Genomic DNA, 25686 nt, shown 5'->3' on the forward strand with positions numbered 1-25686 from the left:
TGTTAGCCTGTATGATAGTTTTCCATCCTTTCACTTTAAGTCTGTGTTTATCTTGTTGTGACAGATGGGATTCTTGCAAGCAGCATATGGTTGGGTTATGTTTTCTGATCCATCCCCCCACCCTGTGCTCTTTGATGGGTGAGTTTAAGCCATTGACGTTTATTGATATTATGGATTTAATGTATTGTAGTGCCATTGTTCAAAAAAAATTTTGTTTGCTCTGATATATTGCCAGTATTATAGTGATGTTCTTGTTTATAAGAGGTTTTTTTAGAACCTCTTTCAGGACCGGCTTGGTGATGGTTGCCTCCTTTAACTGTTGTTTGTCTAAGAAGGTTTTGATCCCTCCATCTTGTGTGAATGAAAGTCTAGCAGGACATATTATCCTTGGTTGAAACCCTTTTTCATTCAGGGCTCCATAGATATCTTGCCATTCCCTTCTGGCTTTTAGAGTTTGAGTGGAGAAGTCTGCAGATAATCTTATGGGTTTTCCCTTGTATGTGACTTTTTGTTTCTCTCTTGCAGCCTTTAGGATCCTTTCTTTATCCTTACATCTTCTCATTGTGACTATGATGTTTCTTGGTGTCTTCATGTCTGGGTTGATTCTGTTTGGTACTCTCTGGGCCTCTTGAATCTTGATGTCCTTTCTGTTATTCAGGTCTGGGAAGTTTTCTTCTATTATTTCCTCTAGAATGTTTGCTTCCTCTTCCTCTCTTTCTTCCTCTGGCAGGCCAATTATACGAATGTTACGTCTTTTGAGATCATCCCATATGTCTCTGTTATTGTTTTCAGTGTCTCTCAATCTCTTTTTAAGGTCTTTTACCTCTTTCTTCGTGTTCTCTAACTCATCCTCTGTCTGACTAATTTTGTTTTTGCTGCTTCTGTTTTCTACTTTCCCTTGCCTCAGCTTCTTTCTTCATTACAGCTATTTCAGCTTTCAGTTCTCTAATTGCCTCAAGATAATTATTATTTTCCTTGGGGGTCTCAACTGTTGTTTCCCTAATACTGCTATTCCTTTCCTCCAATGTTGTCTTCATTTCTGTGATTAATAAGTTTATTATTGCTTGCATACTTTTCTTATCTCTGGTTACTTCTGGCTGATTTGTAGTTTCTTCTAGGCTCTTGTCTTCATTCATTGGAGTAGCAGTTTTATTTGTTTTTGATCTACCCATTTTTTTAATTTATGTGTTTCTTTTTTTTATGCTCTGTTGTTCCTCAGTTGTTGTGTTGAGTACAGGTAACACTGTACTAAATACCTTTATGACAATTGTACTCACCAACCTCAGGAATTACAGTAGAAACTGAAGCAAGTATTGAAGCAGTTTAATTGTTACCAGTTAGCCAAACAATTTCTCCAGTTCGTGAATAAACCAGTGAAGAAGAAAGAGAAAAGAAAGAATGGATAGCAAGAATAGACTGTTATGCAAATCTACTATCCACTGTATATTCTAGGGGTAACAAGAAGGGAAAGGGAACTAAAGCAGAGATACACACATAAAGAGTCCACTCTGAGTCAGATTTCTTCCCCATAGTAATTCACAAATTCAGAAAGGCAAAGAAGGAAGAAGTGTATGACAAGATAAAAAAAAAAAGAGAGAGAGAGACAAGAGAGAGAAAAGGGAAACGATAAGAAAAAGAGCTGTAATTAAAGAGCAGTTAAAGGAAATTCCCAAATGTGTATCATTGAATTCAAAAAAGCACACTGTTTGGTGGTGTGGGGGCTGGGGGCTGTGACTTTGGAAGCTGTAGGATTAAGGAAGAAAGGATGACAAGAATGAGAAAAAGAAAAAAAAAAGAAAGAGAGAGAGAAAAAAGAAAAGATAAGAAAAAGAACAGTCATAAAAGAGCAGTGAAAGGAAAGGGTTTTTTTTTAAAAATGTATTTATTTTTAATTATTTAATTAGCTATGCGCTGTGAGGTGGGGGGGTTGGCTACTTAGAAAGAAAAAAGGCCAGAGGTTTCAGAAGGGTATAGACTTAAAATGAATGATACTCCCTGGTTGGACAGGAATTTGGTAAAGAAAAGAAGCTCCTAGCAGGAAAGCCTGCTAGGAGCTGGTCCCCAGGGACTGGTTTTGGGGGGGTGGGGTGGGGAAGGTGGTATGCTTAAAAATTAAAAGGAAAAAAAAATTTTTCCCTTTTTTTCCGACTCTAATTCTTAACCCAAATTAAGTTATAGTCACCTCCTTGGTGTCACTGCTAGGACCCCTTATTGGCTGGCCTACTAAAGGCAGAAAATCCTACCGTTTCCAGGAGATGTGGTCAGAGCTCAAGCCACTAGCAGCTTCTCAGTCCGCCATCTTCCGGGAACCCCCCGGAATCTAACTTTTAAACCAGCCGTATTTCTACCACTCATTGTTTATTTTCACAGTTCACTGTGCGTGCTAAGCTTGGTGCAAAATCAGAAAAGTTGCTGAAGAAAGGAAAGAGCATTCCAGATATGTTGCTTGTTAGCATCATGGTGAATGCTATCAAGTAAGTATTACATGTTTATTTATTTTTTAAAATATACTATTTATCTGATAGGGTCATACAATCAGTAAGAAACATTTTTTTATTTATGATGAACATAAATCATTCACATAGAAAAATATACAAGGTGACGATACATGTTGTGATTGTAGCACCCCTATTCCTTCATCAGCATGACCTTTATTCACCAAGCTGAAATCAGGTCAGGTTCTACTCAAATGTGAATTTGGGGACTTAGTGAGAAAACTAAAACTTCAAAATGCCAAGGGACTGACTGGGAGAGAGGGAGACTCTAACTATGTGGTCATAGGTCTCTGAACCCCCTTGTTTTCTGTCTTAGTAAGGGGGAGTAAACTTAGGTATTCAACCACTTGTAATGCTGAGTAGGTAAATATGTCCACACAGGAAATAAGTTTCTTATGTGCATAGCAGAAAGATGGCGTATGATAGGGAATAGAAAAAAAATTATGATTTAATTTCATAATATCTCACTTCCTTATTTTTAATTATTCTCAGTCTTCCTCTGCATTATAGGAAAAGGGAGAAGTTGAAAGAAGCCACAAAGGCTTTATTGGTCTGTACAAGAGATGAGACTGAGCAAGATGTCAAAGAGAATCACAGCAAGTCTCCTGTATAAGCGTTGAGGAGAACTGGGTAAATGATGAAATAAAATTAGGATAGTTGTGCTGTATAGAAAACAGTAAAACCAGAAGAAGTAGGGAAAGATATTTTAGAATGTTATTATACATCTATCCCTTTCTTAAATTTTTTCTGAAGAGACCTCATTAATAGTCCACAAGCTAGTTCACCAGGAAAATACCTGCTATGCCATGGGCACTCCAAGTTCAAGTTCCAGCCTCCGAGGTACTTTTAATGCTGTTTGTGTCTATCTTGGTCTCTATTGCATTTGCTTTCTAAGTAAAAAAAAAAAAAAAAAAAAAAAAAGATCAATGAAACTCTCTCTATAAAACCAAGAAATCTCATTAAAGATTTAACGCCTCTCAGTTGTGATGTATCTTTGAAAGTAATTGTAAGTACATCACTACAGCAGTTGGATCACAAGGACGCTATCTTTGGAACTGGAAGGGGTTTCACTCTAATAGGTAGTATTTCTCAGATCTGGCATAAGAAAGATGTTTGTTAGCCATGGAACTCCTTGTTCAAACAAAACTTTATGAAAGTTACTTGATTTATTATTGCTCTTACATGTGATTTCAGGAAAGCTGAATGTCTACACCTGCCGTCAGTTATCTGCTATTTTCCTATCACCTTCACCATCTCTGTTACTCTGGAGGTATATTAAAGGACATCCATTTGAAACCTTTTCATTTAGTTCAGATCCATTATTTTTAAATGGAGAATGGGAGTCACATGACAGTTAAATAAGGTGATCCAACTTACCTATTAGAGCTCAAGCTCACATCTCTTCATTACTAGTGTCCTCACACCATAGCTGAACAAGTGTGACCCTGACATTCTCCTTTCTCTGAAGTGGTTAAGGGTGAGAGAAGAGGTCAGCCAGACTTGTTGGTGTGCTCAAGAAACTTTCCTTTAGGTCAATAATCTTCTCAGACCATTTTGTCAAGCTCTGGAAAAGTTATAAAAGTGAAGTGATTTTCTTTTTCTATTCTTTACAGACTAATTAGAGAAACAGACAATGATATAACAATAGCTTGATATTATAGGAGGGTCATTAATTGGGTATTATTTGTATTATGTAACTGAAAAATAATTATATATTTTTGAATTCAGTTTTTTCCCTCCTATTATATCAGATGATAAGAAGGATCACATACAAACTCCAAAGAGACTTATAGACTTTGGAAAGGATAATCTATTGTTTATTGTTATTGAGTTATCCCAGAGAAAGGAAATATCTGGGCAAAAAAGGAAATCATCCCATGCTTTTCTGGACTCCTCAGGAACTGGACAAATAAATAAATATCAGATTGAGAAGAGAAAACATAAAATATAAGTTTAAAAATAATGTGTAGTATCTGTATACATTGAAGAGACTCAACAAGACATAATTATTTCTCATTTGGCTTCACATGCCAGTTTATAACCTTTAGCTAATACCCATTGGGAGAAGAAAAATGGGGAAGTCATATAAGGTGATTGCCAAGGGATGCAAAATAAAAAAATGCAGATTTTAAGTTATTCCTTTTTTACTGAAAAGAGATAAAGAGAGTAAGTTGTTCATGGAAACACCCTCAGAGAAGGTTTATATTTATTTAGACAACCTCAACGCAAGCTGAAACTTGAGTTCTATAAAATCAACTCCTTTTCGAAAGACATATTTTGAACTAGCAGGCATTTGTTCCTTTACAAAATGTTTATTTATTTTTGATAGGTAGAACAAAGAGAATAAAGAGGGAGTCAGAAAGGGAGAGAGAACGAGAGCCTCTACAAGATAAAATATCTTTGAATACAAAGGCTAAGATCTTGATTTTGCATAATTTAAGGATTTAAAAGAACAAAACTGATCTTTATATTCTTTTCTTATTATAGTCCAGTTTAGAAAAGTAAAACAATAATTCTTAGAATAGCTATTCTTTATAGAAGAGACTGCACTGAGTTAGTTAAAATATCCAAGAATGAATTCCAAAAATGGCCATTAATCTACAATAATTTATAATGTATTTGGAAAAAATAAGACTCACTTCAGGCTTTCTCAGTAAATAGATATAATTACCAGTTGTGTGGTGAAGTGAATAAGAACCGAAGCTCACCTCAGACTCTTACTGAACTGGGTAGGGTAAAAGAACTAGCTTAGAAATGAAAGTAGAAGCCACTCACCAAGTTCTATAATGAATTCTTCAAGTGCATCAATTAAAATCATCCTCACAAGCATTCTGTGATGTATATTGCTATCTGTGTTACTTACATGAGAACACTACTAGAGAAGTAAGTCAGGCTATGAACACAGAAAATGTGATTCATCTACCCATGATAGTGAGATTAATTTGTTTAAGTAAATTGACACAAAACTGTGAGAGAGAAGTTGCCACAAGGAGGGACATTGTGACTTTAAACACTATGTTAAGACCCACAGGTGATTGGAGGATACTAGGGGCCCACGTGTCTTTAAGCCATTGTGTGTATTAGTAAACCTAATAGAATTGAAAAGAAAATAAAGGATAATTTAGATATTATTATTGGCAAAGAAATTATACCTATAAAATGTTCATGATGCATCCTTTTTCAATTTAGTCAGATACCTGTAGATCAAGGCTGGATCCTTGACGGTTTTCCAATGACATTAAACCAAGCAAAGCTTCTGGAGGAAGCCCTCACAGGCTGCAACAGGATGCTCCTAGAACTTGAGAGAAAGAAAATGCAAATATCTACATTGGCTATTGATCCTACAGCTTCTATAGAAGTACCTCTCCCCCCTCTTGCATTTGATTTTGTTATGTTATTAGATATCTCTGATAATTCCTCACTGAATCGCATGAATGGCCTTTTGGGTAAGCTGGACACCTTTCTATTATTTTCTTTGAACACTCACATAGTTATTAGTGGGAAATAAAGAACCTATTAGAGCTTTTCAAGTGTTATCTAGCAGAGGACAGTTACTTGTTGCTTTGATTGCAGTACTTACCTGAAGCTTGTGGAGAAATTTATGCTAATAGGTGTCTCACTTGTATCAATTTAGGAGCTCCCCATTTAGTAAAAGGTGACATTTTGTTTTTGAAACTTATCATGGTATTTAAAGAATTTCCTCATTAAGAGTTAAATTAGGTAATTTATATTTGTTGGACATTTTTATTTTGCTTTTAAAAAGTTTCTTAACAAATTCTCATATTATCCTTCTTTTTAAAAATCAGGTTTGTATTTATTTACTTTTTATTTTTTATGGTGTTGCTGGAGGTTGGTGCCTCAGGCATGAAAGGCTTTTTGCATAACCATTATGCTATTTCTCCAGCCCAGAGGTTTTTATTTATTTAAAGAGTTATTTTATTTATTACACATGAAAAAGAATACATTTTTCATGTGGGCTCCACTTTGATCCATGAAGGAGAGAAAACTGGGGAACTTCAGGCATGCAAGTCCAGTGCTCTATGAGCTGTCATTCTATTAATACAGCTATTATTACTAGCACAGTGGCGTTCATCGCTAGGGAAGACCTAAGTGATTATTCTTTTCAGTGTCCTACTTTCATTTACAGGGGTGGGAGGTGGTTACAGTAGAGTTTTTAACACATAGGCACAGCGCCTCTCACTTTAGCTAATGTCTTGGAGACACACTAGGATTCCAAAGTCCCTTTGTCCTGTTCCTTTCCCTCCTTTCCCAGAGTTCTTCATTTTGATACAATAACCTACTCCCAGTCCAAGTTTCTTTCACCTTCTGTTTCCTTTACTGTTCTTTGTTCTTAAGTTCCACCTATAAGTGAGATCATTTGTCTTCTCTCTTTCTGGCTTGTCTCAATCAACATGATGCTTTCAAGTCCTAGAGATAACCTTATCATTTTTGGCATTGTATGGTACCCCATTGTGCATAAGTGCCACAACTTCCTTATCCATTCATCTGTTCTTGGGCATCTGGGATATTATTGAGTTATTATAAACTGTACTGCTATGAAAATTGGTGTGTATAGGTCTTTATGGGTAGGTGTTTTTGTTTTCCCTGGGTAGATCCTTAGAAGAGGGATTGCTGGGTCATAAGGTAAGTCCATTTCTAGAGTTCTAATAAATCTCCAAACTGTATTCCACAGGGACTGGGCCTACAATAAATTAAAACATGAATCCATCATTTGATCAAAGCCACAGTCATCTGCTTTCTCAGTTAATTTTGAAATTCTCCTTTCATTGATCAGTTAAAAATTGATAGAAATCATTAGATCATTACATTATATGTTGACCACAATAATTTAGCATGAATGCTGCTCATCAGTTTCAGAAGGGACTATTCTCTCCATAGAAGAGAGTAGGCACTATGCTGCCAATAGCAATGATTCCTCTTATTCAGCCAACTCCCCACTCCTGCTCAGGAAGTTATTTAATATGTATTGGAAATACTGCTAATCCATGGCTGTATCTTGCCAGAATAGGACCCTGAACTCAAACTTAACTAGACTTCAAAGTGGATATGACAGAGTAGTCTCAGAAAAGGATCTAGAGAAAGAATGCTATATGTTTCAAAAATAAAAGGGAATCAATTTCAAATTATTTCAAGAAATAAAAATATGGAATTAAACTTGAGTTTTTTTCAGTCTCATCAAAATTACATGATAAATTATACTATATTTAAAGTATTAAATTTATTGAATAGAGACTCACCACACATAGCTATGTTTACAAATGCTCTTTTCTCATTAATCCTAGGAGAATTTATTCTTTGACAAGATTTATGCCCATTTACACATCATTAATCTTATTTATTGCCTCTTAAAAATTAATATTACAGCCTGGGTAGTGGCACACCTGGATAAATGCACACATTACCATGCTCAAGGTTCTGGGCTAGAGCCCCGGATCCCCATCTTCAAGAGAGACACTCCATAGGCAATGAAGTAGGTTTACAGGTCTCTCTCTCTCTCTCTCTCTTTCTCTCTCTCTCTCTCTCTCGTCTCCCCAGCCTGTCTCAGTTCCTCTCTGTCTTGCCAAATTTAAAACATAGAAAAAAAAAAAAAAAAGGAAAAAGTGGCCACAGGGAACAGTGGAATCATAATGCTAGCACAGAGCCCCAGTGATAACTCTGGTGGCAGGAAAGAAAAATAGTATTAAAGCATGTTTTGACTTTCTCCTTGCAACATGTATTTTTTGAGTTGTATATTTCTAATTCTGAACTGAGTCAAGTGCTGCAGTCAATCCAACTGAACCTTGATATCTAGTATGAAATAACTGATTTTATATTTCTTCCTTGCTTTGTTCAGAACAGCATGTACTAAATATGTTTGCATCTTTGCAAGTGAATCTGTGCCATATGTATTTAAATATTCTTAAAATAATTTATTTAAGGTTGGTATTTATTTATTTAAGGTTGGTATCAGAGTAGTGTCTGTTATATGTATTACTAGGTGTCAAGTCATGGACCTTACAAGGCAAATCCTGTGCTTCACCTGCTAAGTTATGGCCTCAGTTGCTCTAGTATTGTAAGTTAAGAAAGTGTTGTTTCATTTCTGAAAATAAGGGTAGCCTTGGAAAAAATGATGCATATAAACTCAATCTGGTATAGCAAAAATATAAATACAATTAATTTGTTAGAAGAGGGAGATAGGTTGAAGAGTTTGATCACTTAAGTCAAGGTTTGCTAGAAAAAAACTGAATTTGGGGTGATGGCATATTTGAGAGGAGTTTAGGAATTTAGGGCCCAAATGATGTGGGGGGGATACATCAAATAATGGAACTTCTGGAAGTATAAGTGTTTATGGAAGGAGTAGATTTTAAGGTTGGAGATATAAAATAATTAACAAAACAAAATGGGAATTAGCAAGCAATGGTGCAACTGGTTGTGTGCATAAGTTACCATGTGCAAGGGCCTGGGTTCAAGCCTCTGCCCCCCCGCCTGAAGGGGGGAAAGCTTCATCGGCAATGGAGTAGTGCTGTAGTGCTGCAGGTATCTCTATTTCAGTGGGTTAGTTGAGTAGTGATAGCACTGGTTAAATGGAACCTCACCTCTCCAAAGTCCTACCGCACTAAAGAAAGATAGAAACAGGCTGGGGGTATGGATAAACATGGCAATGCTAATGTCCAGTGGAGAAGCAATTACAGAAGTCAATTCTTCCACCTTCTGCACCTCATAATGATCCTGAGTGCATGCTCCCAGAGGAATAGAGAATAGGAAAGCTTCTAATGAAGGGGGTGGGATACAGAACTCTGGTAGTGGGAACTGTGTGGGAATTCCTACCACCAGAACTCCCCTCCCTTGGTAGATTCCCTATTCTTTATCCCTCTAGGAGTATGGACCTAGGATCATTATGGGGTGCAGAAGATGGAAGGTCTAGCTTTTGTAATTGCTTCTCTGCTGAATATGGGCATTGGCAGGTCAATCCATAGTCCCAGCCTGTCTCTTTCCCTAGTGGGGTAAGGATCTGGGGAAGTGGGGCTCCAAGACACATGGTATTACTGTTATTAAACAGTAAATACAGTTGTTGATAAATGTGTAAAATTTCTCAGTTATCTGCAAAACAGTTTATCCCCCCACCCAGGTTCTTCTCCACCATTGAGCACCAGGACCAGAAGACTCCCCCCCACCCCACCCAGAGTCCTTTACTTTGGTGAAATACACCGAATCCAGTTTAAATTCTGCTCTGTGTTTCCCCATCTGTTCTTATTTCTCAACCATTGTCTATGAGTAAGATCATCCCATACTCATGCTTCTGTTTATGGCTTATCTCACTTAACATGATTCCTGCAAGCTGTATCCAAGATGAGGTGAAGAAGGTGAATCCATCATTTTTGATAGCTGAGTAGTATTCCATTGAGTATATATACCACACTTTTTAAAAAAAATTTTTATTAAGAAAGGATTAATGAACAAAAACATAAGGTAGGAGGGGTACAACTCCACACAATTCCCACCACCCAATCCCCATAACCCACCCCCTCCCATGATAGCTTTCCCATTCTCTAGCCCTCTGGGAGCATGGACCCAGGGTCGTTGAGGGTTGCAGAAGGTAGAAGGTCTGGCTTCTGTAATTGCTTCCCCGCTGAATATGGGCGTTGACTGGTCAGTCCATACTCCCAGTCTGCCTCTCTCTTTCCCTAGTAAGGTGTGCCTCTGGGGAAGCTGAGCTCCAGGACACATTGATGGGGTCTTCAATCCAGGGAAGTCTGGCCAGCATCCTGGTGGCATCTGGAACCTGGTGATTGAAAAGAGAGTTAACATATGAAGCCAAACAATTTGTTGAGCAATCATGGATCCCAAGCTTGGAACAGTGGAGAGGAAGTGTTAGGGGGATACTCACTGCAAACTCTAGTGTACTTCTGCTTTCAGGTATATATTTTGCAGTATTTTATGGATATGTGTGCACATAAGCTCTCTCTCACAGAAACTGGTGTATACCTAGGTTATGGGACTTTGTTAGAAAGTGAACTACCTGAGATGAAATTAGAGTGTACTATAAAAGGAAAGGTCTCACACGAGTAATGAAGCTGAAGGGTTGTCATTCCACACGTGAAGTCTCTGGATACAGTCTGAGGTGAAGCATGTTGAGGTGGCAATCGTTGCCTTGGTTAGGTTGTGATCGGCGGATGCAATATTATTTAGTTTGGATTGGGAGATGCATACGGGAAAGTGGGCCCTATCCAAGGGTTCCAGGACTGGGGGAAGTAGGGGCTCTATAGTGGAGATGTGAGGTTCCTGCTGTCTTAGGGTTTAAAAAGACAATCGATAGTTAATGTTATCATCACATTATTTGTTAATTGGGTTAACTTTGAAAAGTCCCTTTGTTATGGTTAGCTGTACAGTATCCAGTATCTTGTATATAGCTGTGCTATATACCACAACTTTCTCATCCATTCATCTGTTGTTAGATACCTGGGTTGCTTCCAGATTTTGGCTATTACAAATTGTGCTGCTCTAAACATACGTATTTATAAATCTTTTTGGATAGGTGTATTTGGATGCTTAAGATATATCCCCAAGAGAGGAATTGCAGGGCATAGGGTAAGTCCATTTCTAGCCTTCAGAAATTTCTCCTGACTTCTCTGCAAAGAGGTTGGACCAATTTACATTCCCACTAATAGTGCAGGTTGGCTTCTTTGCCATTTTCTCTTCTATATACATATATATTTTTGATAGATAGAAAGAGAGAAAGAGAGAGAAGAAGAAGGAGGAGGAGGAGGAGGGATAGAGAGGGAGAGGGAAAGACAGAGAAATGTCTGCTGCAGAACTCCATCATTTATGAAGCTTCCTCTTGCAGGAGCTGACTCTTGAACCCTGGTTATTGAGCATGGTGATTTCTGTGTTCTGCTATGCACCATGCACTTCCAAGCCTCAGTGGTTTATTCCTTATATCTATTCTACAGGGAGATAAAAAAAATTCTAGAAAGGGAGTCGGGCTGTAGCGCAGCGCGTTAAGTGCAGGTGGCGCTAAGCTCAAGGACCGGCGTCAGGATCCTGGTTCGAGCCCCGGCTCCCCACCTGCAGGCAGGTCCCTTCATAGGCGGTGAAGCAGGTCTGCAAGTGTCTGTCTTTCTCTCCCCCTCTCTGTCTTCCCCTCTTCTCTCCATTTCTCTCTGTCCTATCCAACAACAACGACATCAATAATAACTACAACAATAAAACAACAAGGGCAACAAAAGGGAATAAAAAAAATTCTAGAAAGATAAATTAACCTACTATATTGTAATAAAATATTGATAACTACTTTATGCATATCTGGCTTTATAACCTTGTTGGTTTATTCTTCTATATCAAAGTTTGATTTTACTTTTTTCTGATTTGTTTTTCTTGATAACTAATCATTTTTATCCTCAACTCTTCATAGTCAATTCTGAGTCTCCACATTGTTTACTTATCCACTTTGCAAGAAACATTTGAATTGTGATCCTAAAACTATACTCTTTAACATATTCTTAAAGATTTTAAGTAATAACAAGACAAAATTATATTTATTTGATTTTCAACGGTATATCAGTACATTTTTAACTGTGATACTATAACTTCTTCGACTGATTAAAAATTTCTTAATTGTTTCTTATACCCTAGCTGAAGCATTTTCTCATGAAGTTTGTCATGATGATAGTGATCAACCTGTATCTATAAATAATACAAATACAGAGGAAGATGAGAATGTAAGAGCTCAAATACAGCACAGGTTAGTTTAAGCTCAATATTCAACTTATTGTTTTTTCTTTCCCTTTGAACTAGCAGTTGGTCACTTTTGAATCATCAGATTTGGGGTATCATCAGTTCTGACTTATGGTGGTACAGGAGATTGGACCTGGGACTTTGGAGCCTCAGGCATGAGTCTCTTTGCAGAACCATGATATTATCTACCCCTACTCCAAAAAAGTTATATATTTATTAACATACAGTTATTTTATTTTAATGTAAAACAATAAGTTTTTAATAGTGAAATAGTTATATTCTAGTCATCTGGGAGGTAGCACAGTGGATAAAGCACTAGAGTCTCAAGCATGATGTCCAGAGTTCAATCCCTGGCAGCACATGTACCAGAATTATGTCTGATATTCTCTCTCTCTCTCTCTCCTCTCTCTCTTCCTATCTTTATCATAACTAAATAAAATATTTTAAAAATTAGTTATATTCTAGATTTCATAGTCAGAGGATAAGCCATTACAATCAGGGAAGGAAAGTTAATCAGGCACCATTTTCCTTTATTGTTATTTGAACTTTGAGATGACTACCTGAAAACTTATTGCAGCCCTCATTCAGCAAATGCCAAACAAAATCCAAGAATTTCAATGATGTAGGTATCCCAACTACAAAATGAACTTCTAAACATAATTTTTCATTTTTTTCTCTTTCAAAAAACAAAACAAAAAACCAGATACCCTTTCTAATAACATTATTTTAAACAGTGAAAACTTTTCAGACTTCGGGATGCAAAAAATATAAGATAATGCATTTCTATTTTTTAAGTCACAAATTTTGTGGCACTATATATATATATTTTTTTTTCTTAATTTCTTTTCTTTTATTTAAGAAAGGATTAATTAACAAAACCATAAGGTAGGAGGGGTACAACTCCACACAATTCCAACCACCCAATCTCCATAACCCCCCCTCCCATGATAGCTTTCCCATTCTCTATCCCTATGGGAGCATGGACCCAGGGTCATTGAGGGTTGCAGAAGGTAGAAGGTCTAGTTTCTGTAATTGCTTCCCCGCTGAACATGGTCGTTGACTGGTCGGTCCATACTCCCAGTCTGCCTCTCTCTTTCCCTAGTAAGGTGTGTCTCTGGGGAAGCTGAGCTCCAGGACACATTGGTGGGGTTTTCATTCTAGGGAAGCCTGGCCAGCATCCTGGTGGCATCTGGAACCTGGTGATTGAAAAGAGAGTTAACATACGAAGCCAAACAAATTGTTGAGCAATCATGGACCCAAAGCTTGGAATAGTGGAGAGGAAGTGTTAGGGGGGTATTCACTGCAAACTCTAGTGTACTTCTGCTTTCAGGTATATATTTTGCAGTAGTTTATGGATACATGTGAACATATGCTCTCTCTCACAGAAACTGGTGTATATCTAGGTTTTGGGACTTTGTTAGAAAGTGAACCACCTGAGATGAAATTAGAGTGTACTATAAAAGGAAAGGTCTCACCCGAGTAATGAAGCTGAAGGGTTGACATTCCACTCGTGAAGTCTCTGGACACAGTCTGAGGTGAAGCATGTTGAGGTGGCAATCGTTGCGTTGGTTAGGTTGTTATTGGTGGATGCAATATTATTTGGTATGGATTGGGAGATTCATACGGGAAAGTGGGCCCTATCCAATGGTTCCAGGACTGGGGGAAGTAGGGGCTCTATAGTGGAGATGTGAGGTTCCTGCTGTCTTAGGGTTTAAAAAGACAATGGATAGTTAATGTTATCATCACATTATTTGTTAATTGGGTTAACTTTGAAAAGTCCTTTTGTTAGGGTTTGCTGTACAGTATCCAGTATCTTGTATATAGCTGTGCTATTGGATGCTTCTAATCTACTTGGTCTAGGCTTTTGAGAGAGCCAGCATATCAAATACATAGCCTATATATTAAAAAGATTCAGTAAGTCTTTTGAGAAACTTTGAGACATACAATTGATTTCCCCCTCTCATATTAATTAACTACTCATTTATATGTCCACATTTTGCTAGGAGTGTACATAAACACCATTCCCACCACCAAAAGACTGTGACCCATCCCTCCCACCCACTCCCACCCCCCACTGGCCCAGGAAGCTACATGTCTACCCCTCACCACAGGGTTTTTACTTTGCTGCCCTACTTACAATTTGATCAGGTCCTGCTTTTAGTTTCCCTTTCAGATCTTCTTACTCTACTTCTGTTGATGAGTGGGATCATCCCATACTTATCTTTATCTTTCTGACTTAGCTCACTTAACATAATTCCTTCTAGCTCTGTCCAAGATGGCTCAGAGAAGGTGGGTTCATTGTTCTTGATAGCTGCATAGTATTCCATTGTGTATATATACCACAGCTTTCTCAGACACTCATCTGTTGTTGGGCACCTGGGTTGCTTCCAGGTTTTAGCTATTATGAATTGTGCTGCTATGAACATAGGAGTACACACCTCTTTTTGGTTGGGTGTTATGGAGTCCTTGGGGTATAACCCCAGGAGAGGAATTACTGGATCATAGGGAAGGTTCATGTCTAGCCTTCTGAGAGTTTTCCAGGCTGCTCTCCACAGAGGCTGTACCAATTTACATTCCCACCAGCAATGTAAAAGGGTTCCTCTGTCCCCACATCCTCTCCAGCATTTGTTGCTGCTGTCCTTTTTGGTGTATGCCATTCTTACAGGAGTGAGGTGGTATCTTAGTGTTGTCTTAATTTGCATTTCTCTGACATCAGTGACCTAGAGCAATTTTTCTTATGTTTGTTAGCCTTTTGGATCTCCTCTGTAGTGAATGTTTTGTTCATATCCTCTGCCCATTTTTGGATGGGGTCATTTGCTTTTTTGGTGCTAAGTTTGCTGAGCTCAGCACTATATTTTAACTACATTGATGTGGCAGTGCTTTTTAACATTAATATAGTCAATAAAGACAGCTACTACCAGTTTTTGCTCTTATAAACCATAGAGCACCTCTTCCCCATTTATTTTTACATTTTTTTAAATTTTAGTAATTATACTTGGTTGCAAGATTGTAGGAATACAGGATATAGTTCCACACCACATGTTCTTCCAAAATTTTGTGTGTCTCCAGTCTCTCACCTCTGAATGATAACCACATTGCTTTTTCCTTTCTTTCTTTCATTCTTTCTTTCTTTCTTCCTGTTTTTACAAATTTACATCTATCACATAGATTTCTACATGAAACCACCTAGCAGTTTGTCTTTAATCTTTTTTCATTTTTTCATTTTTTATCTTTATTTATTAGATAGAGATAGCCAGAAATTGAGAGGATGGGCAAGGTGGAGAGGGAGAGAGACAGAGAGATACCTGCAGCAGTGATTCACCATTCATGAAGCTTTTCCCCTGCAGGTGTGCACCAGGGGCTTGTACCTGGGTCCTTGCACATTATAACATATGCACTTAACCAGGTGCAACACCACCCAGACCCATCTTTAATCTCTTCTTATTTCACTAAGCATAATTACCTCCAGTTTCATCCATTTTGTCTCAAAGGACACAAAATAATCTTTTTTGATTGTAGAGTAATATTCCATGTAATGTATACCCCATAACTTCTTTAGGCTGCTTCCACTCTTTGGCCACTGTGAAAAATGCATCTATGAATATGGGAGTCTGTCACTTTGGATAAGTGTGTGTGTGTGTGTGTGTGTGTGTGTGCCCTTTGGATAAATAACTAAAAGCCTACTTAGGCATATAGTAATTCCATTTTTATTTGTTTCAGGATAATCTATATTGTCTTCCAAAGGGGCTGGTCCAGTTTGCATTCCTACCAGCAGTGCAGCCAAGTCCATTTTTCTCCATAACCTTGCTATTTCCTGTTTTGTTGATATAGGCCATTATGAAGGTGTTATTATTATTACTTTAAGTATTTATTTATTCCCTTTTGTTGCCCTTTTATTGTTGTAGTTATTGTTGTTGTTATTGATGCTGTTGTTGTTGGATAGAATAGAGAGAAATGGAGAGAAGAGGGGAATAGGGGGAGAGAAGATAGACACCTGCAGACCTGCTTCACTGCCTGTGAAGCGACTCCTCGGCAGGTGGGGAGCCGGAGGCTCAAACCGGGATCCTTACATCATTGCGATTTGCACCACATGTGCTTAACCCACTATGCTACCGCCCGACTCACTATTATCATTATTATTTAAATTTTTATTTATAAAAAGGAAACACTGACAAAAAACATAGGATAAGAGGGGTACAAATCCACACAGTTCCCACCACCAAAACTCCCTATCCCATTCCCTCCCCTGATAGCTCTCCTATTGAATATCCCTCTGGGAGTATGGACCCAGAGTCATTATGGGGTGCAAAAGGTGGAAGGCTTAGCTTCTGTAATTGCTTCCCCACTGAACATGGGCGTTGACAGGTCAATCCATACTCCCAGCCTGTTTCTCTCTTTCCCTGGTGGGACAGGTTTCTGGGGAAGCATGGCTCCAGGACATTTTGGTAGGGTTGTCTGTCCATGGAAGTCTAGTTGGCATCATCTTAGCATCTGGAACCTGGTGGCTAAAAATAGAGTTAACATATAAAGCCAAACAAATTGTTGGCTAGTCATGAACCTAAAGGCTGGAATAGTTCACATGATGAGTTGGGGGGGTGTTTCCATTTTGTAGATAGTTAGTAGGCCTACTTTAGTTATATTCCAAAGGGCCCATGACTATACTAGTTTTTTTGTTGTTGTTGTTGTTGTTGTTTGTTTGTTTTTATGAGCCTGACATCTGATATGCAGGTGGATCCAAATTATTGACTGGGGAGATGATGTCATGGCTGGAAAAAGGACCAGAAAGCTGGATCAGGGAAAAGACTAGCTCCCAAATATGGGAAAGGTGTATAAATATTGTTGACTGTAAACCCCATTAATTTGATGTGATCTGGGGACTATATTCAGCTTAGGAGCCTATGTGACCTCTGCATCCCTGTAGATCTGAGCTCACATTCTGTGGTCATGAGTAGGAATGTTCAAAGGTGCCTCAGTTTCAGGACCCATCTTCCTCAGGTGGAACATAGAGTATATTGTCCAGGCTCACTTCAGAGGATGGAATATTCTCTGCTGTTGTTTATCTACCTTGAGGACAAGATTCTATAGGAGTCCACAAAGGGGTCTATTGTGTTGTTCCTGATAGAGTTAACCAGTAATAATGGAGAGAGTGATTTATTCGAGGTCTAGGTCAATCGAGTCTGTTTGGGAATCTCAGGACTCCCGATTAGGGCCCCAGCTGATGGGGTGGCCTGATAGTGACTAAAGAGTCATCATTAAAGTATGCTAGTCTTTTGCCCTTATTCAGCTTTTTCAGTCCTTACTTTGATAAGGTTAGCTTTGGAGTGACTGAGGGAAGTACAACAGGAAGTAAATGAGAAGGGTACCTAAGTCTTAGTAGACACTATTTTATTATGAGCCCTATGGTGTCTCTTTGGGTCTTTTTACTTGCTTGCTGCATATACTGACTCAGTGCAGACTATTGTGTACTTTTGCTTTCAGGTATATATTTTGCCCTAATTTATGAATAAATGTTAATATATGCCATATCTCATGGGACCTGGTCTATGCTACCTAAAATGGAATTAGAGAATCCTATAAAAGGAAAGGTCACACCCAAGTAATGAAGCTGAAGGGTTGACATTCCACACCTGATGTCTCTGGACACAGTCTGAAGTGAAACATACTGAGGTGGTACTTGTTGCATTGATTAGGTTGGGATCAGATGGAATCTCAATGTAGTTTCAGTTTGCATTTCTATAATGATAAGTGAAGTGGAACATTTCCTAATATGTCTGTGGGTCATGTGTATATGTTCTTTGGAGAAATGCGTGTTCAGTTCTTTGGCCCATCAAATTACTGGGTTATTGTTTATTTCTTCTTTTTCCTCTTCCTCCTCCTCCTCCTTCTCTTTCTCCTCATCCTTCCTGTTTTACTATATCTCAAGTATGTCTTGATTATATTAAGTGATTTATTTAAAGCAAATCATATTACATTGGTTGTGGAATCCTTAATATTGCTTTTTTTTTTTATTTGACTAGTTTGGAATTCTATTTTTTACTAAACAGGTCAAATTAATCATCCTTAATTTAATTCATATATTTTAATCATGTATGTTTGTGTGTGATATTTATGATGTTTCTGTTTTTCAGAATTATAGGCTTCTTAGATAACTGGCCTTTCTTGGAGCGATGGTTTACAGAGCCAAAAGATATTCTGATAAAAATTAATGCTGAGGTAGAAAAAGATTTGTTATGCAAAAAAATTAAAGAGGTATTTATGGCTGAACTGGTGAAAAAGGAGAATGAAGGTAATTATATTCCTTTAACTCTGCTCTATTTATTCCTCCACAGCATTATTGCTTCTGATTTCTTCTATGAATTAGTCACCATGTTTTTGCTTGTCTCCTACCACTACTCTGCAAGTTTCACAAGGGAAGCAAGTTTTCTCTTTCTTGTTTTACTGTTTTATTTCTGACAACCAGAATTATGCCTAGTGCAGTTGGGATAAAGAGGAGGAGAACAAAATACAATAATAGTTTTGTCTTTTTATGGCACTTCGTTTACTTCAAGGCTCATAATGCATAACTGCATAAATGAATGAATGAATGAATGAATGATGTTTTTTCAAGTACTTTTTATGTTTGTTTTTTCTTATAGAAGTCAGTGCTAAACTTTTTTTTTCCCTTCTGTTACCTCACTACCTCCATCTCTTCTATAACATTTATCCTCACCTTCTTTGTACTTTATTTGTCTTCTAGTTCCCCACCTTTCCATATTTCCAGTGGGGATTTGGAAACAACTCTTTCTTTTCCTATTCTAACACATTACTTACTTTTGGTTGTTATTTACTTTGGCATTTGGAACCCTCTTCATGAAACTTTCTCCCTAATGTACACAGGACATACCCCCACACACACACACACACACTATCTCCATTACCACCAACAACATCAGTGATAAAGGAAACAGTATTTATAGACAAGTAGAAAGGTATAAGTTTCTAGCATTAGAACTGGGTGGTTTAAACAGATATTAAAATGTGAATATAACTTTAATCAGTAAGGGCAATATATACTTTGTTTATCTTAATTATCTTTTTTAAAATTAAAGTGAAATACTATATGTCTGGAATCCTAAAGGTCTCTTATTTTTTTAGTTAAAAAGAAATTAGAAGAAAAGGAAGCTGAGAAAAAAGAAGTCGCTTCCCACGGTGAGCCCTTACTTTCTACTCCTTCCACTTCTTCTGAAGCAGAAAAAATGAAAGCAGAACAGTCTCAGCAAGAGCGTATAAAAACTGCTGCAAAAGGAAAACCAACACCAGGTGATTGACAGAATGATTTGTAATCCTGTTTGCCAGTTTATTTTTTTCCCAAATACTAGAGAATGATAAATCATTGCACTTATCAGTACACTTAACTAAATACAGAATTTGAGTACGTGAAGGGGAAGGGGAAAAGGTCATCCTAGTTACGAAGTGGAGCTTTCACCAAGTCCAAGTGCATTCCAGTGTAGGACACACTCCGATCTACTGATTAGAGTAAAATCATAGATAAGAAAGGGGACAAAATAAGCCAGACATAATTTAGAGTAGATTAAGAAGACAGATATTTGTTTCCTAAATTGTAGTTACATTTATGTAAAGAATGAAAACATATTAAAATGAGAATTAGCAGTTAAGGTTGTTTAAATACGAATAAGGAAATAAATCAGTAGCACTCATCAGAGATCCAGACTTAGAAATTAAATGCTCATATAAAGTGCTACAGAAATAAACTCAGGAACATATATTTATGATATACAAAATATATAGATAAAGAGTCTTAGTAGAGAATAGTTTTAACTTATATCCCATCTAGATCTTTCACTTCCAAGAGCCACATGTTTAGGAGCTAAGTAGTAGGTAATGCAGACATTGAGCAACCAAAGTGTTTGCTATTTTTATAGTACACTATTTTTAATTATTTTATAGAGACAGAGAAATTGAGATTGAAAGGGGAGACAGAAAGGGAGAGAGACACATATAACATAGTTCCACTGCTCATGAAGCTTCTCCACTGTAGGTGGGAACTGAAGGTTTAAACCTGGGTCCTTCTGCATGGTAATATGTGCACTTTACCAAGTGCACCACTATCTGGCCTCAGAAGCATGCTATTGATAGAATGTCTTCTTTCAATTTGGTGCTGTGTGTGGGAAATACCTAAGACTCAATTTCTGGCCTCAACTTTGTTAGTGACTGGCTATGTAGTTAGACAAGTCTGTCTAGTTATTCTTGGTATTGTGTCATGATTACATTGCTAAACTCCAAATCCTTTCTGTCTCATGGAAATATGAGACAAGCTTTAATTTTTAAATTAAACTTCTATATTAAATAAATACATTTGAAGACCATGGATTATAAGTTATAGCACATTAGAGGCCATTTTATTCCAGTAAAGTGAAGTTTACCTAAAATCAAAATACTTAATCTCTAAAATATATCTTTTGTCATATGAATGACAAAAACATAAAACATAAAACCATGATTAAAATATGCATCCCTTTCCCAGTAACTGTAGTTATTGAAACAAAAATTCAGATGTCTAGAGGTAAAAAGGAAAATCTTTAAAATGTTGTCTAGAACTGGGGGAGATAGTTTTCACAGCACCTTGAGTGAGTGAGTTACCTTTAACCCATGGTCCTCCTCTCCTATTTTCCTTCCATTGCTTATTCACAATTAGGAATATATAAGTACTTGATCTATTCCCAGAAACCATTCTTTAGTCATGATTATGACACAATTAGTCTTTAAGATTTTAAGTGTGTCTGCAATTTTAATATTGTATTCATTACTGTTCCTTGGGAGAATAATAAAGGTATTGCTGCTTAAAGAGTGTTGACCTGTCTCTTTTTTTTTCTTATTATTATTACCCAGGGAAAAACTCGTGCCCAATATTTAAAATACTTGAATAGGTTAATCTTTAGAGGCTTAAGCATTACCTTCTAGCAATGATGCATTATTGGAAGGAGATTACAGTGCTTGTGGAGTTTGATGGATGACCAGAGCAGATGCCACTGTCCTTAGTCAGGTGTACTGAGTCAGGTGATTTTTAGAAAATAACATTTCCACATTATATAAATAACTTACAATTTCTTAAAGAACATATTCAGAAATGAAAGAATTAGAATCTGGACATACCCAACTCAAACACCTAGTTATGATCTTTTTTAGAAGACCATAAAAAGAAAAGGGGAATTATTTACTTAAAAAGAAAAGAATTATTTACTTGAAAATAAAAAAGAAAAGAATTATTTACTTGAAAAGAAAAGAATTATTTACTTGAAAAGAAAAGGGGAATTATTTACTTAAAAAAAACTCTAGGTAGAAATAGAATAAATAGGAAATATAGCACACTGAGTTCTAAGAGTCATTTTATCCAAATATAGTTCTACCTTGTATATGACATTAACTTTCTCATCTCCTTGAAATGTACTTTAGATTAATTGTAAGAAATTCATTGTAACTTCCACAATAGACAGTAAGACTGAGTATTCATGTGCATAGATGTTATGTAGTATGTGAGAAATATTGAGCAAAAATATACATACTGTAATGACCTAAGTTGATTAATGTCTCATTTAGATGAAGAAGAAAAAAAAAGAAATTCATAGGTGTGATCCATGAAACGGATTGTAATCAAAGCCATTACCTAGTATCAGAATTTAATTTATAACTAAAGTTCTCAGGATGACAAAATATATTCATACTGCTACTTAAGAATGTGTTTTGAGGGAGTTGCGCGGTAGCGCAGCAGGTTAAGCGCACATGGCACAAAGCACAATGACCAGAGGAAGGATGCTGGTTTGAGCCCTTCGGCACCCCACCTGCAGGGGAGTTGCTTCACAAGTGGTGAAGCAGGTCTGCAGGTGTCTATGTTTCTCTCCCCCTCTCTGTTTTCCCCTTCTCTCTCCATTTCTCTCTGTCCTAACAATGACACCAACACTAATAACTACAACAACAATAAAAACAACAAAGGCAACAAAAGGGAAAATAAATAAATAAATATTTTTTTTAAAAAAAAGAATGTGTTTTTGAGATTTAACAATATATTTTTATGAAAAATGGGTAAGACCAGGACGGCAACTAATTCAGTGGCAGAGAGAAGAACTTGTTTGCTTAAAGTCTTAGGTATCACAGTTCAAGACACGAGACAACATGTACTGGAGTTGAACTGTACTTTGGTTCTAATCTTTATCATAAACTCCCATGTAGATGTGCATATAAATGTAAGTGTAGGTTTTAATGGAATAAAAAACTGTTGAAATTAACTGATGAATAATGCAAGAGTGCAGTACAATAATAGTAAAGGGTCAACAAGATAGCTTAGCTGGAGAGAAACCTACTTTGCCATATGTGTGACCTGAATTTAAGGCCCCACCCCCTACCAAAATAGAGGAAGCTTCCTTGCTATAATGGATGGTGAACTTTGATATTAAATTTAGGATTAAATTTCCATATGTAAAATAGTATATTGTCAGAGTTGTTATTCAAGACATCTCAATTCATAGTCTGTTTTCAGATTAGTATTTTTTTCTCCTTGGTCTCCACCTATAGAGGGAAAGCTTTGTAAGTGGTGAAGCAGTGCTGCAGGTGTTCTCTGTCTCTCTCCCATTCTATCTCCCTCTTCCCTCTCAATTTCTGTCCATCTCTATCTAATAAATAAATAAAGATAATGTAAAAAGTTAAAAAAAATCTTTTGGTAGAAAGATCAGAGAGAGACAGAGAGAGGCTACAGTACCAAATCTTTCCTCAGTGTTATGGGGCCTGGGATCTAACCTGGGTCACATACATAGTAAAGCAGTGCACTAGCCACATGAGTAATTTTGCTGACCCCAGATTCATTTTAATTCACAGTAGGGGACTGGGTTATTTTATGTGGTTTGCAAATTGAACTGTGAGAAATAACATTTGATTATTTGCAAATCACATAACCCAGGCTACTGAAGACCATCATCAATGATATATATGTGTTAATTTTTGTTTAGAAAATCAGCTTGGTACCCGAGAAACTCTTCAGGAAGGAAAAGGAAAGAAAGGTGAAACTGCACTCAAAAGAAAAGGTACAGAGATAAAGATAGCTGTGGTGAAATCAAATTCTAGGTTTTATAAAAACCTCATAAAACTAGCTAAATTCATACAGAAGTATACATCGAATACTTTTCTTAAGTATTTGTAAATCATAAGCCTTTTCCAACAAATATAACCTTAATCTTTTCTACAACCTAGCTGTTATCAAACATCCTTCTGAGAAAAGTGATACTTGTGGGAAACAATTTAGAGAAAAAAATATATATATGCAAAGGTATTATATATGTTATGTTTGAACCAAGCTATGTAACCTGAAAACTACATATTGAACTGTGCCTCCTTCCTCCACCCCCATGAAATTACTTTGAAGCAATAGATATTTTGATATAAAGTCCTTATCTTCCTCCACAATATAACTTAGTGGTGAATGTGAAATTTTTATTTATCAATGTTACACTTTTGTTGTATTTTCTGAGGTATCCATATATTAATTACGTCAACGGACCAGATATGAAATTCTAAGTGAGGAAAAAAGAGGGTGTTAATGTGTCAGAAACTGTTAACCTCTGAGATAGGAACATCAAAATCTCTTTGTTCTTTGGAGATTATAATTGTACTCGCCATATAAATTTACAACACTGAATAATTTCCAAAAATTTAGTTATTTTAACACTGCTGCCACTGTTTCAGTGAATTAAATAATAATATTTAAAAAATAAGATACTTTCTAAATATTTAGTGAATCTATTTTAATGTGTATTTTTCTAAATGTTATCAAATTATAAAAATTAAATAGGCAGGCAATATTAAAACAACTCTAAAATCAACTTATAAATCAAGTAAATAGTTGTATAAGAGCTGCTCTAAAGCTTGTAAATTTCTTTTTTTTTTGCAAATTTCTAAATAATCCAATGTACTTTTTTTTTTCTTAAATGTAAACCACCTTGATAAACATTTGGTGGAGGGACAGTGATATGCACACATATTGTTTGGGTATTAAAGTATACCAATATAAACTTATAAAACTATAAAAATCTGTCAAATAATTAATAAAGAAAGAAATTATATAATAAAGATTGACAAGATTGTGGGATAAAGGGGTACAATTCTATACAATTCAACCTGTTTCTAGCTTTCCCTAGTTAGGTAGGGTTCTGCATAAGTGGGGTTCCAGGACTCATTGGTGAGGTCTTTTACCCAGGAAAGTCACATTGCCGTCATGGTAGCATTTGCAACTTGGTGGCTGAGAAGCAGTAAGATATAAAGCAAAACAAATTATTTAGTAATTAGAAACCAAAAGGGTAAGAATATAAAAATGGAACTTAGGGTCTTTATGGTGGAAGAAACTAGTAAATCTATTTTAGGTATATTACAAAGGGCCCTTAACTTTACTGATATTTGCCTGAGCCCAATACCTAACTTGTCAGTGGGCTGAAAGTATTGTCTGGGAAGATGGTGATGGAGTTGAAAATAGGTCTAGAAAGCTAGGTCAGGTCAGAAAGTAGCTCCAAAATATGGGAAAAGTATATAAAACCGTTAACCCCTATTGATCTGACCTAGGGCCCATATCTGTCCATACTTAGCACAGGAGCCTGTGCAACTTCTGTATCCCTTTAGATATGAGCTTGCATTCCATGGTCATAGCTAGGTACATTCTAGGCTTCACTCATTTCAAGACCAGTCTTCCTCCAGTGACAGAGTATGTTGACCCAGTTGTCCTTTGCAAAGTGGGGCAGTTTCTACCATTGTTTCAAATTGAAGACAAGGTCCTGTAGAAACCCACATGAGGGCTTTTGATGTTTCTGGTGGAGATGATCAGTGATGTTGGAGAGGTCTAGGCCCATTATATTTATGTGGGAACCTAGGATTCCCTGACTAGGGTTCCAGATGATGGTCTGGCCTGGTAATGACCAAAACAGCTATCATTAAAAAGTACCAGTCTCTTACCCTTATCCAGTTTTTGTAGTCCTTACTTTTTAAGACAATAAAATATGATAGTCAAAAGCATGGATTCTGTCATAAGCCTAATAACTTTACCTTACTGTATCTTAGTTCCTATAAATGGAATAATAAAAGTAACTTCTCATGTATCTAGCATATAAATAAGCAAATATACATAGGCAGAAAATGTAGGGTCTGACTCATAGTGTAAAGGTTAAATTATTTGGGGATATTACTAGTTAAGACTTGAGTTACTAGAGATTGAAGGTAGAAAAGGAATTCCCTTACTAAGTAGACTTAGGGAGTTCTCATCACTTAGGACCAATTACAAGCAATTAACATTGATTTAGAGTTTACTTAACTATACTAAAATTAAGTACCATAATAAATATTGTGTGACTATTTCTCATTATCCTCATTTCCTGTCTCTAGCTCACTCCACACAGAGTAGCAACTGGAATTTTATGTCACT

At 36.7% G+C, this 25686-nt stretch overlaps 1 protein-coding gene across 1 annotated transcript in view; it reads left to right on the plus strand.

The window, feature by feature from the left end:
- Positions 1-25686, plus strand: part of SPEF2 (sperm flagellar 2) — a 305327-nt gene that overhangs the window by 125814 nt on the left and 153827 nt on the right. Inside the window, exons 15-20 of the mRNA XM_060191863.1 lie at positions 2371-2474; positions 5685-5941; positions 12129-12237; positions 18359-18516; positions 19365-19529; positions 23231-23305. Of these exons, the coding sequence (XP_060047846.1) occupies positions 2371-2474; positions 5685-5941; positions 12129-12237; positions 18359-18516; positions 19365-19529; positions 23231-23305 (868 nt within the window). The remainder of the gene's footprint in view (positions 1-2370; positions 2475-5684; positions 5942-12128; positions 12238-18358; positions 18517-19364; positions 19530-23230; positions 23306-25686) is intronic.

This window comes from Erinaceus europaeus, chromosome 5, assembly GCF_950295315.1.
Source record: "Erinaceus europaeus chromosome 5, mEriEur2.1, whole genome shotgun sequence".
NCBI classification, from domain to species: domain Eukaryota; kingdom Metazoa; phylum Chordata; class Mammalia; order Eulipotyphla; family Erinaceidae; genus Erinaceus; species Erinaceus europaeus.